We start from the raw sequence: 17355 nt of genomic DNA on the forward strand, positions 1-17355 counted from the left end.
CAAAAATTAGGTTAAAACATATGAGATGATTCCTTCCATATTATAGAGACGTCTTTTTGTGCAAACCCCGTAAAGCGATGTACTAGAATCTGACGTTTAATTTCATCGAAATGGTTTATTAATAAAGTTAAACTTTCATTTGATTCATTTTACCTTTCGCTATCAAAACCGTTATTTAAAACATCTGCATTTGATAAAACGCACTGACGATCAAATGATCAAACACAATAATTCAAGACTTCGACCACTTATTACTTTCCAAAACTGACGGATTGTGTGGGTTTTTTTTTGGGGGGGGGGGGTGGGGGGAGGGGGGTTAAAATCGGCTATAATGTAAAAACTAACATCATCAATTATTAGATATGAACTGAATTTTTGTTCTCATCTTCTTCAAATATAACGGTACTACTATCCACAGTAAAAGCTGCAAGGTTTAACATGATATTTTTGAGCTCAGATTGAGGCTTGATGTCGACACAAAAATCCTCCTCTGTTGACAATTCTGTTAGAATTTGACTTCCGCTTTTACTGAGTTCACGAGATTTGTCAAAGTCCTCATTTCCATTTGAAATATGTCCATTCGAACTTTTCCTGTCATATAGACGCATCCTAACAGTCTTTTTTGAACGTTTGTAAATTGCTAGAACTGACAATCTAAATCCGTCGTCTTGGAAACCATATATAATTGGATTAATCACTGGACTGAAAAAGTACGACCAAATAAATAAATAAAACAATTCAGACTCCGGGAGACTCATATCACAGTCAACGATAACTCCTGCAAAAAAGAGAATTGCTAGTATATGATACGGTAATGCACTCACAACGTAACCAATGGTAACGGATGCGTAAATCCAAACACGCTGCTGTTCTTGTTTAGCCTGAGATTGTTTAAAAGCCTCGGGCGTTGATTTAGAGTACCGTCTTGAGGTACGCCTAAATTTTAAAAGCTTTATGTAATCTTTTCGAACTTTGGTATATAGTATCAACAAAACAAACAAAATAACAAAGAAAAACAAAACTAAAATAACTTGATACAATTGCTGAATCTTAGTGATCGATTCATCTTCAAGATAACAGCGATGACCAGTCAAACCAGGTATTCCTGTTTCTGTTTTGCCATTGCCGAAAACAATTGGTGCTGGCCATGAAAATACAAGAGAAACAATCATCGTCGCAAGACACATGAATTTGGAATGTTTTTCTGTCAGTTTATTGTCGAATGTACGACAAATGACTAGGTACCGGTCGATTGCTATTGCAATTAACGTTAAGCTTATAGCTTCCGGTACGAAGTAAACAATAAATCGGAATACTTTACACAATACATTCGATGGATAAGTCACGGGGTATACTAGGTAAACAATTAATAATGGCGAAACAACGGCACATTGAATTACACCGAGAACTGAAAGCCATAAAATAAAAATTCTGTAATTCACGTGAATGCTATCCTTGATGGAATTTGATTTGTATTTTCTTTTGCTGAATACGTACAGCACATGGCCATTACCAATTAGGCCTAAAACTATAACAATTCCTAAAAACGTAATTCCGGCGTAATTTCTTCGCATCACAACACTGTTCACGTCATCCAGCGTATAATTGCGACCAAGGAATTCATCCTCAACCCAAGGGTAGCACTTGTTGGCAACGGTAGCTGATCTATTTTCACAGTTCGAACAATTAGTGTCTATCATATTGATAACTGTTGCAGTTTCCATTAATCTTTTTCCTCAATCTGAAAATAGAAAAGAAACAAAAAGTTATTACAAAGCCAAATACCCCCAAAAAATACATGATCAACAGTATAGTTCGATTTTCTCTATTCTTATATTTTTCGGTCACTATGACGCATTTGTAAAGTCAGCCATGTTAAAATAGTGTCTGTGGCAGAGTGCAAATATTTCTTACGTACAGTGGTAAATATTTCCTACACATTCTATGTGTACCGCGCATGAATTTCTCAGTAAGTTTTTGCAAGTTATTGAAGAGTTCGCACGTCCTTTTAAAACCAGACTTCGATTTGACAATTTACCATTCTGACGAGGCCTGTCTGCATATTGATAAAAACAGACGGCCAAATTGGAAAACCCTTAGAACCGGTCTTACTGTCGAAAGCAAAGAGTTCTGGTGACCAGATTTCTATATCCCAGTCCACCCTTTTTTACCGCAACAATTCAGGCCCTCCATGTAATAGACCCTTAGGTTAATTCCTTCGCTAGAGGTTTGTTGGTGCAGCTTCCGTACAACGGTGTAATAGTAACGACAGAGTTATTCGGGTTCATACCATTCTTGTAGTGCTAAGCAATGACAAACACAACATATTGAATTAACCGTACTATTTAAAATCGTGGTATTCAATATTTATTTTTTCACAGATTAATACATGGATTTTTAGATTACTAGTTTGTTAAAAGTAAAAGAAAACATATATACAACCAAATTATATAAAGCATGTACGTTGACATATAGTTGGTAGTTTCTGTGTCATTTTAATATTAATAAAAGAGGTATACATTGTAAGAAGTGGTAATCAATTTGTTTAACTCGTCCATGTTCTAAATACGATAATTACTTTTTACTGTTTACTCGTCCTGAATATGCATGTTATATCTGTCGTTGGACGATTAGCAACATTCAATACATGTAATGCGTTTGTCTTTACGAAAGCAGAACTACTCCTTTGATAGCAACATTATATAAATGCAATGCACATGAAATAGGATATTCTGCATAATTGTGTCCACTAAAATTCTAACATGAAAAGATATTAATACTAGTGTCAAACAATTCCTTCATGTCATTATTTTTTACCATTATTGTCAATATTTTAATACTTTAATGATCTAATAAACTTATAATTCATTGTATGTTCATGTATGTTTCGAGAAACGTCATATAAAAATAGATAAACAAACAAAAATTAAAAAATTAAATAGATAAATAAATTTAAAAAAAAATGAATATTATAAATAAAAATCAGTAGCAAAAATAATGCTTACGTTTGTGGTCTATTGTGTCAGATCGCCTTTAAATTATTGAAGTCTACATACATGTACCCAAGAATCATATACATACAGGTATCACGGAATCATGAACATTTAGGATTAAGGTTACATCGTTTACCTAATGAATTTCAGGCTGTAAGTTTCTTTGAAAAGAATAATGCGTTCGAAAATCTCAGTCAGTAAATTGTATCAAAACATTGGATACTTGTATAAAAAATCATGAGCGGTTACATTGTAATCCTATTGATTTGTATTTCTGTTTTCTTTGAAGAGGTTTAACGAACTTATAGACGCAGCATGACAAAACATCCGGGTTACCTACTATTACATAATTCAAATAAGATAAACAATAAGCCAATAGTCTGTTTAGTTCTTTTATATTAAAAAATCCTTTAGATAAAATGGTGATAAATGACCCGTATGTGATTGTATAAGTACATTGTATGAATCTATTAAAGATTGATTTAAACTCATCTTCCTTGAAAAATATAATATAACTTTCCCTACACGTGTGTTTACATAAATTTTGATTTACTTCTGTTGTATCTTGAAATTATATTTTGTATTATAAATATTAATTATACCAGGCCTCTAGCTTTTTGTATTTTCGTTATATAATTGTTGACGAATAAATTTATCATTTCAACGACTTTTCCCGTACTTTCTTGCTTAATAAATAACTTAATGAACTTGACTGATAAAGATGGATGGATTTTTTTTAACGCCACCCACTTAGCTTTCGGCACTTTCGGCTATTTCGCTTTTATTGGCGGAGGAAGCCGGCGCCCCAATCAAAACACCGCAATTCGGCAGGACAACTGACTATCCTTTTGTAACTTAAGACTGAAGTTTAATGCACCTGCCTCGTAAAGGTCAGGATTAGTCAGAACTCAAAACCCCAGTGTAGACTGTAGGTCAGTGATATACTGTAGATAAGTTGCTTAGGCCATCCAGCTACCGCGACACCAAAATGGCCGAAAGAGTGAATTGTATTTTTTTAAATTAATTTAATCAATTTACGTGAAAAAAATGGTAAAAAAACGTTGTAAAAGTTTTAATACTGGTAACTTTCCCTAATAACAGGTTACCGTGCTACTTAATATTATATATATTTCATTGCCAACCAAAAATTATAATTAAGCTAAAATTGAATGAGACAACTTCTATGTGTGCAATATGAAGATAATATTAAAAGAACAATCCAATATGTTGAAACAAATTAGCAAAATCAATAAACAAATTTAAATATTCCTTTCAAAAATATACTGTTCGTTTCAAATAATACGTATATTAAAACACATACCATACACTGCAGAAATAAACAATTCCAAAGTTTAGCTGCTTTCAAGTGATTTGTTTAATGTTAAATTATTACTTTGTGCTCTTTATTACCGGAAAACGTTCCTAACGATATAAAAATAGTCTTGTAGCTGAATAAAATGTATGTAAAGTTCGGTAACGAGGTACTGGTTTTGTACTTTTCTGAAAGTTTACGCTTTTGCTCCGAAATATGATAAAAAGGTTAAAAAGTGTGTTAAAGACATTAAAAGATATATATATTACAATGAAGAATATTGAGGTTGGTTTCTTCGAACTTGTAACTTATCAATGTTAGATTAACCAGGAGGGCTAGTCATGATCAATAATATTTTGACATATTATATCGTTAATTTGGCACACGTGGGAATTTAGAGAATAGAAACCTCTCATTTGTACTCTCAAATTTAACTTTTTTTTCGCATAATACACGATATAATTTTATTAACTGTAAATTTTCTCATTAATTTATTTATTATTTTCAACAATTATCAAAATAAGTTCACTTCGTCAATTCGTCAATCGTGCGCCGTCCAGGTAGTTTAATATTTCAAATTACGCCTCGAGAGATACCAGAGGGACATTCAAATCCGATGTCGAAATTAAACTGACAACACCGAAGCTAAAAAAGAAAAAAAAAAAGACCAAAGACGATCAACAGAACATAAAACACTAAATATAAAACTAAAGAATAATAAGCAACAAGTCTCATGTGTTACGGAAGGATAAACGGAATCAGCTCTACTTTATACACCATTCGTGTTGCTCATGTTAGAACAAACCCGGTAATATATAAAACTATTATTTGGTAGGTCACATTCGGGAGAAGGGGCGGGATTGAAGTTGCGACATCAGGAACGTAAACATTTTTATGGAAACGGATATTCCATAATGGTCAAGCAACTCGTCATGATGTCCATACGAAGGTAAATTAACCTGAGAGTGCGACAGATTTATTATTAACATATTCATTTCAAGTTGACGCGGAGAGAATTTTAATAAAAATAATTGCGTTTCAATATCCCTCCTTGTTGCACATATCTAATAAAGATGAAATATATGAAAAGATGAATGACACAAAATTATCTTTAATCTAATCAGAAGTCGATATTTAATATATGTATTTACAAGTAATATCTCCGTGAAATAGAGTTATCATAACACAATGTAGCTATTTATACATTTTTTGTCATAGAAATATATGATGGGGTATGTATTTCGATATTTAAAATGTATGGAAATGATGTGGTGACATATGTTTCAGCTGCTTACCCCCTAATAATGTCGAAGTAACCCCCTCCCCCCCCCCCCCCCCCCAAAAAAAAAATCCTATCTTGATATTTTCTGAACTAAATGTTATAACTGTATTTTGAATTTATGCTTTTAAATGTTTTAAATTTGTGTATTTTATATTGCATATATGTATATAGCTGCTTAGCATTGCATATATACATGTATTGATATAATTGGCATTTAATCGGTTTAAGTAGACTTCTTATGAGTATGACATGTTCAAGTACATTATAGTAGTTGGTATATAACAGAGAATAAGATTATTAGAATTAAGATTGAAGCTTATTATTATTTATTGTGTAAGACCGTGAACTATTATCGGTTTAATAGCGTAGACTTGTTATTTAATGGTCTTTTAAAAGCACAATAGACGTCGACAAAGAAAATAATTATGGCACAATTTGTTGGAAAATGGAAAGCTAATAATTCAACAAGGACAAATTATGATGAATTCTGTTCAAAATCAGGTAATATTTCATTGGCCAGATAAAAAAAAAGGGGGGGGTGTGGAAAAAAGGGGGGAGTTACGGTGGAATAGATGGCGATTGACTGCATAAAAATAGTTAATCACTTTTTTTCACGATATACAATGTTAGTGCATATACATTTTAGTTCAACATCGTCACAGTTTTGTATTCTTTGTTTATACAGGGTAAGCACGTCAACACATGCATTTTTGTGACTTTTCAGAGTCAATTTCCATTTAGCTATTTTGTGATACCTCATTCATAATTTCAATAATCAACTTATTTGTTATACGTTATAACCCCATTATTATCTTTTTTGTTGTTTGTTTTGGTCCTTTTTCTCTATTTCTACGTATCTACCCACTGTCTCTTCGTAAGGGTAGGGATTGGGAAAACCAAAATATTTTTAAGTGTGGCCTTATGCATTTAGATTAATATTTTGTTTTAATGAAAACGCATATTTTTTTTCCTTAAGGTCTTACACAAGAGCTAATAGACAAGTACAGAGATGCCGTCACAATTATAGGCTTGGAAAATAAAGCAGGAGACGAATGGATAATTACTTATGATACTGGCCTAGGGCCACCAATGTCTTACGAATTTAAACTGGGACAAGAACTAGTTACAACAGATTCCGAAGGCAAAGGTGTAAAGGTATGTATGAAAAAGAGAATGGAAGAGGGACGAAAGATACCAGAGGGACAGTCAAAATCATAAATCGAAAATAAACTGACAACGCCATGGCTAAAAATGAAAAACAGACAAACAATAGTACACATGACACAACATAGAACAAAGAATAAGCAACACGAACCCCACCAAAAACTAGGGGTGATCTCAGGTGCTCCGGAAGGGTAAGCAGATCCTGCTCCACATGTGGCACCAAGTAGTCGTGTTGCTTATGTTATTACAAATCCGGTAAATAGTCTAATTCGGTAGGTCACATTCATGAAAGGGAAGGGTATTGTAGTTACGACATTGTGTCAAGGAGACAATAACCCGACCAAAGAGTAAACAACAACAGAATGCCACCAAAGGGTCTTCCACACATCTAGAGAATCCCGATTCCGGAGGCAGGCTTCAGCTTGCCTCTAAATAAAAAATGTGTACCACATCAGTGAATATGTAACGTCATACCAAACTCCAAAACATAAAAATGTATACATATAGAGTGAAAGCTTTGTCTTTACTTCCGACACATATTGTTTGGGGTCCTTCATTTCTGTATACTTTCAAACTATTATATACATGTTTTTAAGGTGGTATGGGTGTCTAAAATAAAATGATAGAATTTGTTCATACTTTGACAAGACGTAGTATCTATTGATATATGTTTAAAAATATAATAAAAAAAAATAGGTCACCGCGCATTTTCTCAAGCTACGGGTTGTGACAAAATGACACATTTTGTACGGATTATACAGGAAAAAAACACCGTTTTGTGATTAGAAACTAAACAAAATGATAGAATTGTAAAATAAATTAGGAAAAGATAGCTTTCGGACAATGCTTTGAGAATATCAAAAGAAAAGATAGGGTCACTGTACGTTTTTCCAGCTTAAATACAAAATAGAAAAATTCCATGTAGATTCTTTCAGATAATACACTGTTCAGAGTTACCTCTCCTTTATATGCCAATTTAATTTTTTTTTTAAACAACCAAAAATAATCTACACTTGTAATATAAAAATAATAATATTTATAAGTTATATTCTTATAAATTGGTTCTTTTAAATGAAAATTCACATTAAATATCTGCATGCCTGCATCGAATTTTGCTAACTTGATTGAAAATATGGACCTTAAGTTCCCTGTTTTTTTACAATCCAAGATGGCGGAAGACACCCATACCACCATAAGTCACCTTTTCTCCTTTGCTCATATACTCTGGCATTTATATTGTATATAATAGTCCCAATGTGTCTCTATTCTGTATATGTTTTTAGAATATAGGTTCCCCTTTTTCTTTATTGTTTGCCCTTTATTTAGTATTGTACAGTACATGCAGTGATCGTTATTCTCCAGGGGCGGATCCAGTCATATTCAAAAGGGGGATTCCAACCATATGTCCCAATTCAAATGTATTGATCGCCCCCAAAAAATGAAGGTTCCAACCCCCGGAACCCCCTCCCTCCTCCCTTAGATCTGCCACTGTTCCCTATCTGTATAATCCATCAACCACTCATATTTGGCCTTTACCAGATTAGACACATCATTTTAAACATTTAAGGTTTTCAATATTCATCAACTTATTTTGGCACTCCATCTGGGTTTTTTTTTTGTCTAAGTCCATTTTTTTTTTTTTTGTATTGATGGAACTATTTAAAGTACACGATATGAAGAGAACCGACCTTTATCACTGGCGGATTCAGAAATTTTCATCAGTGGGGGCCCACTGACTGCCTAAGAGAGGGCTCGCTCCAGTCACGCTTCAGTGATTCCCTATATAAGCAACCAAATTTTTTTCCCAAAAAGAGGGGCCCGGGCCCCCTACCCCGCCTAAATCCGCCTCTGTTTATTTGATATATGTCTCGAACACAAAACATATGCCATCCCTATTACCTTGAATTGAGATTCAAATATATATGAATTAAAATAGTTTAATCCTACAACGAACGCATCTCCCAATCTATATGTGGACGTATACACAATACATGTATTTAAAAAAACTAAAATGTTTAGCAACCAAATTTTTTTCCCAAAAAGAGGGGCCCGGGCCCCCTACCCCGCCTAAATCCGCCTCTGTTTATTTGATATATGTCTCGAACACAAAACATATGCCATCCCTATTACCTTGAATTGAGATTCAAATATATATGAATTAAAATAGTTTAATCCTACAACGAACGCATCTCCCAATCTATATGTGGACGTATACACAATACATGTATTTAAAAAAACTAAAATGTTTAGCAGGGGCGGATCCAGCCATTTTAAAACCGGGGGGATGTTCCAACTATATGTCCCCATTCTAATGCATTTATCCTCCAAAAAAGGGGGGGCAACCCCTGGAACCCTCCCCCTGTATACGCCACTGTTTAGAAGATTAAACAATTAAATAGTTTCATTTTACGTTCAGACATTTCGACATTTTCGTTAAAATTCAAATTTGTTTATTAAACATTCAATATATATGTATTTATAGCATCTTTATTTTTTCTAACCTATGTAATATTTCTACACATTAACCACTTTTAAATTTGCAGTTTACAGCTACTATAGGTGCAGACGGCGTATGGACTGACAAATCGAGTCACGAGTTAACGGGATGGATAGAAACAATCACCACAAAACGTATTGAAGGAAATAAAATGATTGCTGTACGTCATTTTTAATATATTTAACATTAATTGAAAAAACTGAAATTTAATTAGCCGTTTCAGAATCTAAAGGTCTATGGGCAATTCTTATGTTCTTACACCAAAATGGAATTTCCATTGTTAATGACGTTTTAACCAATCAAAAGTTGGTGCACACTTTTTAAAACATTCTCCAGAATGTGTTAGATTCTGAAACGGCGAATTGCATAGTACTAGTTTTTTATTTGTTTTTATAAAGGCTTCCTAAAATAATAGCGTTTAGGGAGTGAATCTTACCCTTACTTTTCAATATTCAGCCGTAACGTGTGTATTCAAATCAGCAATCTATTATATATTGATATAGGAAGATGTGGTATGAGTGTCAATGAGACAACTCTCCACCAAAATAACAATTTATAAAAGTAAACCATTATAGGTCAAGGTACTGCCTTCAATTTTGGTAATAATGAACGCAAGCATACTCAGAATACAATATCTGATGAAACAGAAACGGTGGCCTCTTATTTGTTAATGTCATTCGTTAATCTCTCTTTTTACAAAAACCAATCATACAGTAACTCGAACAGAGCGCAGAAAATCGCGCTCTTATTCAATCACAAATGAAAATTCATGTACATTAAAAAAAATTTAAACATCCTTGATGGTATTGTATTTTAGGTATTATACAATAGACTATTGGTATATTTTGTACTCTTAAAGTTCTGAAATAAAAAGTCCAAATACAGGTTCAAGTTGAGGCGTGATTTGTATTTCTATTTCTAAAAATTACGGCCTAATACATGTATCTTTGATGGCATTAACAAATATATTATTCCTGTTTCAGTCCACAACATTAAATGGAGTGACAATGACCACTGAACTTGAGAAACAGTAACCATGGTAGCTGTGATAAAACACTCTTGTATCAAAGCTGTTGAAAAAAATATTTTTCGTTTTGTTTACTTTCTGCATCTTGTATGATTGCCAATAAGACAACTCTCCACACGATACCAACTGTTGCAAAAGTTAACAAATTGAACTTATTGTCAAAGAATGGCTTTCAATAATGAGCAAAACCACTACCCTACATAGTAAAATTGAGAATGGAAATGAGGATTATGCCAAAGAGACAACAATCCGACTAAAAAGCAGAAAACAGCCGAAAACCAGCTACATGTATGGGTCTTCAACACAGCCAGAAAATCTCGCAAACCTAAACAGAAAAATGTACTAGTTCTTTGAAAATGGACGTCAAACTAATTTAAAACTCCACAATATATAAGAGAACTCAAATAAAAAATCATACAAGACCTACAAAGAACAGATACTCATTTCTTCGTTTAGTTTAAACATATTAATATATATTGGATTGGGAAACAAGTTTTGAAACTTATATAAATCCCTTTCCACTTTGTGGTTGCAAGTGCTGCCTTGTAGCGGCATTATCCTGCTCTTTTTCGAAATCTACAAGGGTGTCTTTAACGTGCAAGAGATATAAAAGCTCTCTCTTAACACGGGTCAGCCATTTAGCGTCCCCTTGCGACGGACTAGCACCGTTTCTTCAAGACCTTACTCGCAAATGGTGTCAAGGGAAAGCCGAAAATACAGTCCCTAAAATTTTCATCTCGGAACGAAATTCGAAGCAGGAACCTTTGTGCTAGTAGTCCGATGCACTAATCACTACACCACGACTCTCTTGGGACAGGCGCTAAAATGCGACGGGGTTAAACGTGTCTTCTAATGTCTATAACATGAGATCTCTATCTTCCTTTCATACCTCTAGCAAATGTGTAGAAAATACAAACACACAGAAATACGCACAGAAAGCTATTACAAATTAAAAGGTCCACCGAGTTACACACATCTGACTTGACAAACGCAAATACAGAAATAGAAAACTGTAAGTGAGAAGCAGGAAAAAAAGAAAAATTGAACCAGTAATTTATGAAGCTGAACATCCTAAATCAAACTGAAATATTAGTATTCTATAAATGTTTTTTTTGTTATTTATTTTAACAATAACATGTAATAAAAAAACATTGTTATATTTTAAAAAATAACACAACGCCATACCGAATGTCGATAAGTTAAGATTAGGATGAAACAACGTTTGTTTGTCAAAAATTAATAATCAGCCATAAAATTGAGAATGGAAATGGGGAATGTGCCAAAGAGACAACAACCCGACCATAGAAAAAAAAAAACCAACAGGTCTTCAATGTAGCGGGAAATTCCCGCACCCGGAGGCGTCTTTCAGCTGGCCCCTAAACAAATATGGGAGAAATCCGTTTGCGCCAAAAATGCATCCTTTTGCGCCACAACTTTTTTCTTCCAATGCTACGTTTGCGCCACCTGCTTTAAAATTACATGGTATCATTTGCGCCGAAATTAAAACATACGATTGCGCCAATTAGAAGAACTAGAGGCTCTAAAGAGCCTGTGTCGCTCACCTTGGTATATGTGAATATTAAACAAAGGAAGCAGATGGATTCATGACAAAATTGTGTTTAGGTGATGGTGATGTGTTTGTACATCTTACTTTACTGAACATTCTTGCTCCTTACAATTATCTCTATCTATAATGATCTTGGCCCAGTAGTTTCAGTGGAAAATGTTAGTAAAAATTTACAAATTTTATGAAAATTGTTAAAAATTGACTATAAAGGACAATAACTCCTTAGGGGGTCAACTGACCATTTTTGTCATGTTTGACTTATCTTTAGGTCTTACTTTGCTGTACATTATTGCTGTTTACAGTTTATCTCTATCTATAATAATATTCAAGATAATAACAAAAAACGTCAAAATTTTCTTAAAATTACCAATTATGGGGCAGCAACCCAACAACCGGTTGTCGGATCCATCTGAAAATTTCAGGGCAGATAGATCTTGACATGATAAACAATTTCACTCCGTCAGATTTGCTCTAAATGCTTTGATTTTTGAGTTATAAGCCAAAAACTGCATTTTACCCCTATGTCCTATATTTAGCCGTGGCAGCCATCTTGGTTGGATGGCCGGGTCACCAGACACATTTTTTAAACTACATACCCCAAAGATGACTGTGGCCAAGTTTGGATTAATTTAGCCCAGTAGTTTTAGAGGAGAAGATTTTTGTAAAAGATCACTAAGATTTACGAAATGGTTAAAAATTGACTATAAAGGGCAATAACTCCTTAAGGGGTCAACTGACCATTTCGGTCATGTTGACTTATTTGTAAATCTTACTTTGCTGAACATTATTGCAGTTTACAGTTTATCTCTATCTATAATAATATTCAAGATAATAACCAAAAACAGCAAAATTTCCATAAAATTACCAATTCAGGGGCAGCAACCCATCAACGGGTTGTCCGATTCATCTGAAAATTTCTGGGCAGATAGATCTTGACCTGATAAACAATTTTACCCCATGTCAGATTTGCTCTAAATGCTTTGATTTTTGAGTTATAAGCCAAAAACTGCATTTTACCCCTATGTCCTATATTTAGCCGTGGCAGCCATCTTGGTTGGATGGCCGGGTCACCAGACACATTTTTTAAACTACATACCCCAAAGATGATTGTGGCCAAGTTTGGATTAATTTAGCCCAGTAGTTTCAGAGGAGAAGATTTTTGTAAAAGATTACTAAGATTTACGAAAAATGGTTAAAAATTGACTATAAAGGGCAATAACTCCTTAAGGGGTCAACTGACCATTTCGGTCATGTTGACTTATTTGTAAATCTTACTTTGCTGAACATTATTGCTGTTAACAGTTTATCTCTATCTATAATAATATTCAAGATAATAACCAAAAACAGCAAAATTTCCATAAAATTACCAATTCAGGGGCAGCAACCCATCAACTGGTTGTCCGATTCATCTGAAAATTTCTGGGCAGATAGATCTTGACCTGATAAACAATTTCACCCCATGTCAGATTTGCTCTAAATGCTTTGGTTTTTGAGTTATAAGCCAAAAACTGCATTTTACCCCTATGTTCTATTTTTAGCCATGGCGGCCATCTTGGTTGGTTGGCGGGGTCACCGGACACAATTTTTAAACTAGATACCCCAATGATGATTGTGGCCAAGTTTGATTAAATTTGGCTTAGTAGTTTCAGAGGAGAAGATTTTTGTAAAAGTTAACGACGACGGACGCAGGACGACGACGGACGACGACGGACGCAGGACGACGGACGCCGGACGCAAAGTGATGGGAAAAGCTCACTTGGCCCTTCGGGCCAGGTGAGCTAAAAATGACTTCCCTCCACCTTTATTCTGACTTAGAACCGGCAGTTTACACGGCAAATGTTTCCTTTTCTGAAACATATCTTCTTACTGTTGCTGCTTGGGTATACTTCCCAAATTATTGTATGTAGTTAGTAGCTTGTAACTTCACTTTATTGTCCAAAAAACACAAAAATAGAAGGATAAAATGCATAAAACAGTTCAATGTAATTCTTGTGGAATGCTTCTGCTCCGTTACTGATACGTCTTGCGGTAGATACATGTAGTTTCAGCCCATACGCATGGTGTCATCAACATATGTGACTAAAACATAATCAGCAAATGCTTCTATGTTCTTCTCTTTTGGCATATCTTGTATTCAATATTCAGCAAAGCAATAAGTTTTCTTCTCCCTCTGTATATGGACTGTCTAATGCATTTTAAGTCATTTCTCTCCAGATGCTCATCTACATGGTAAAATATCTCCGAACAAATGATACTTTTTAAGCCAAAAATAAGAATAAAATTAATATGTATTTATGATAGATATGTACATGATGTGTACAGGTAAATTGGCGCAAATGAACTCCGAATATTGGCGCAATTGATACATTTGGAAAACAAAATTTGGCGCAAATGATACCCCTGAAAAACAGTAATTAGCGCAAAGGGACTGCTGCCACAAATATATACTAGTTAAGTGATAATGAACGCCATACTAATTTCCAAATTGTACACAAGAAACTAAAATTAAAATAATACAAGACTAACAAAGGCCAGAGGCTCCTGACTTGGGACAGGCGCAAAAATGCGGCGGGGTTAAACATTTTTGTGAGATCTCAACCCTCCCCCTAGTATATTTTTTTAAATAAAAAGTTAAACATCAAAATGACAGCTGCAAAAAAAAGATGCAGAGCTTTGACGTTTTGTACAGAAGTAGGTTGAAATAATAGAAAAATTACGTCGAGTAACGTTACCATTACTAAACCAAATATCGTGTGTAACGTCCAATATGTGCCTGTCATGCGCATAGTGAATATACACAATTGGATTCCTAAGTACTAAAATATATCATTTAGACTATCCTCTAAAGCATATGTTAATTACTGTCTGTGTCTTTTTGGTCTTTTGTGGATAGATGTCTCATTGGCAATCATACCGCATCTTCTTTTTTATATTAAGGAACACGGCCAATCCCCACTCAATCCTAACTCTAAAAGGTATAGAAAACATGAGCAATGATCGACACATGTATTGTTCGAATATAGAAAACATAGGCAATGATCGACACATGTATTGTTCGAATAAAGAATAAACAACAAGTATCTTTTGAACTCAATGCATGTTATATCTACGTATATATATATTAACTTGCTCGAACACGGAAGTCTTCACGTCCAAGATATGATCATTTAATCGATTAATTAATAATAATAATTAATTATGAAATTATGAAATGAAAGACGATATGAATCTAATTTGTAAATTTCATATACATATTTCATAACATATATTACAATTACAACTTGAATTAACAATACAATCAATTAAATAATATTAATAGAAACAGTCGTATATACTTCAAGCAGAAATTCTCGTGAAATTGCGTTTAAAAATAATAAACATATTAGTATGCGTAAAAGAATGTTCCCAAGGTTGTTTTTTTTATATATGATAAGATTTCCGTTCTAAAAATAATTATGACAATAATAAACAAAAATTGCGGAAAACGCCATGTTTATGATTTTGCACCTAACCCTTACTCCCTGTATATATCATGTATATGTGTATCATGATTTTTAAACGTCTTTAAAAGCTTCGAAACTTCATGCTATTCACTTTGCAAACAATTGTAGCCTATAGATTTATTTATGTGTAGAATTTGGTATTCTTTAGTCTACATCTATAGTTCCTTGTAATTAATTGTGACACATGTGGAGCAGGACCTGCTTACCATTCCGGAGCACTGAGATCACCCCCAGTTTTAGGTGCGGTTTTCAGTAGTTGAAAATAACAATTTTATAAGAAAACAAAAATGTAACGTAAATAAGTGCACAAGGAAAACCACGTTTTTATAAAAAATCTTTTAGAAGTGCAAATTAAAACCGTTCTGTCTTAATAAATCAAGGCATCACTTTATTACTGGTTAAACACTTTTTAAATTACATATGCATACCACATTTCTAAATTGAAATATCTATATTCTCATTTTATATCTTGATGTTCGTAATTCCATCAAAAAACTGTTAAAGTACTGTAACAATTTGATTCTGACTAAAGGATAGTTACACTATTATAGTTTCCAGATGTTCGGCATTATTTAATACACGATTGATTTGTTCAATCGGTGCCATTGCTTTGTTTATAATTCAACATCGTGATTACAAAACAGCCTTACAGGTATTACAAAAAGGGGGGGGGGGGATATATTAATGGGCAAAAACCAACATCATCACAGTCACGTTGATGTTCTTGCAGGTTAAGGAACAAGGTGATTTTATTCAGACCTAAATTCATTTTACCTTTTGCAAGTTCGGTTATTTTTGGTGAAATACTAATTTTCGGAATGTGTTGGACAATATTTTTCATTTTCTTTAACTGTAAAATTAATAAAAATTAATAAGAAATCTTTCTAAAATATTGTATACAAAAATATGTCAATTTTAATACACTTTATAATTTTACTGATAAACTCGTGATTAAAAAGCAGTTGTGTCTTTTGTTAAAGAATCGTTAGAACTGAGGAAAGTATACCAATAACTGTTTTTATCATATGTATTATGATATTGTCGAGATACAGTGTACAACGAGAATAGTGTAGATGTCTTTAGAAAAAAACTGGTGATTAATCAAATTAGAGGGAGTTCAGTTCATCAATGGTCTATCCTCCTTGGAGGAGAAAAGGGCCTTTAAGTAGCCGATAAAAGTGGCTGCCAGCTTGAGTCTAGTTTTAAGTTACACTAAAATATCCCCAGTGAACAATTTTGGAGAAAAATTGCTAAGCTATTTCATTCATTCTTATATTGAAATATCTTAGCAAAAAATGTTATTTAGGTTTAGAAATTTTTGCCACATTGAATAATAGTGAGATATTAACCAACAGGTTACAAAGGAAAACATTCAACGTCCGGTTGCGGTTTATTTTATCATCATATGCAAATGTTGCTGAATGCCCTGTTTTAAGACAATAATCTCAATATGATATTGTTGGTAGTGAATGGGCCATTCCAGTTAATTTCTGGCAGTAGGGGATGGATGGGGAGATTTTTTTTTATACGTATCAGAAAAAAACATCATAAAAAACTACCTATCAGATATAAAAAGTAAGACCTATCAGATGTAGAGTTCTGTTCATATTGGGTGGATGGGCTTTAGGGGAAAAAATGACCTACTACTGCTTTTTGCGTATAATTGTACGTGTCAGATGAAAAAAAAAAAAATTACACCCCTAAGATGTATACATTTTACACCCCTCAGAAAGGACTATTAATCCCCCTTTAGCAGAAGTTTGCTGGAATGGCCCAATGTATTCGGACGTTCAGGATTCTGTATCAGTTATTAATTTTTCTTTGTTATAACCTTCACACATGCAGTAAATCTATGGTCTTTAAATGTAAATGAGTATCTGTATACACATTATAGTAAGTAAACACTGTAACAGTTTGCTTTGCTTTCATACATTTTGAAACAAGTCAGTTCTGAGAATCTATTAGGCAGCAACCATTTGATTTTCTGGGGGGGGGGGGGGGGGGGGGGGG

At 33.7% G+C, this 17355-nt stretch overlaps 1 protein-coding gene and 1 long non-coding RNA gene across 2 annotated transcripts in view; one reads left to right on the forward strand and one right to left on the reverse strand.

Moving 5' to 3' along the window:
• Window positions 1–302: 302 nt before the first annotated feature.
• Window positions 303–17355, reverse strand: part of LOC143054777 (uncharacterized) — a 55094-nt gene continuing 38041 nt past the window's right edge. Inside the window, exon 3 of the long non-coding RNA XR_012971822.1 lies at window positions 303–1741. This is a non-coding gene — a long non-coding RNA (uncharacterized LOC143054777). The remainder of the gene's footprint in view (window positions 1742–17355) is intronic.
• LOC143054775 (fatty acid-binding protein, liver-like) lies at window positions 5934–10646 on the forward strand. The gene is made up of 4 exons (XM_076227825.1): window positions 5934–6088; window positions 6564–6742; window positions 9295–9408; window positions 10232–10646. The coding sequence occupies exons 1-4, from the start codon at window positions 6013–6015 to the stop codon at window positions 10280–10282; spliced, it is 420 nt and encodes a 139-aa protein (XP_076083940.1). The 5' UTR covers window positions 5934–6012; the 3' UTR covers window positions 10283–10646.

This window comes from Mytilus galloprovincialis, chromosome 12 (genome assembly GCF_965363235.1).
Source record: "Mytilus galloprovincialis chromosome 12, xbMytGall1.hap1.1, whole genome shotgun sequence".
In the NCBI taxonomy this organism is placed as follows: domain Eukaryota; kingdom Metazoa; phylum Mollusca; class Bivalvia; order Mytilida; family Mytilidae; genus Mytilus; species Mytilus galloprovincialis.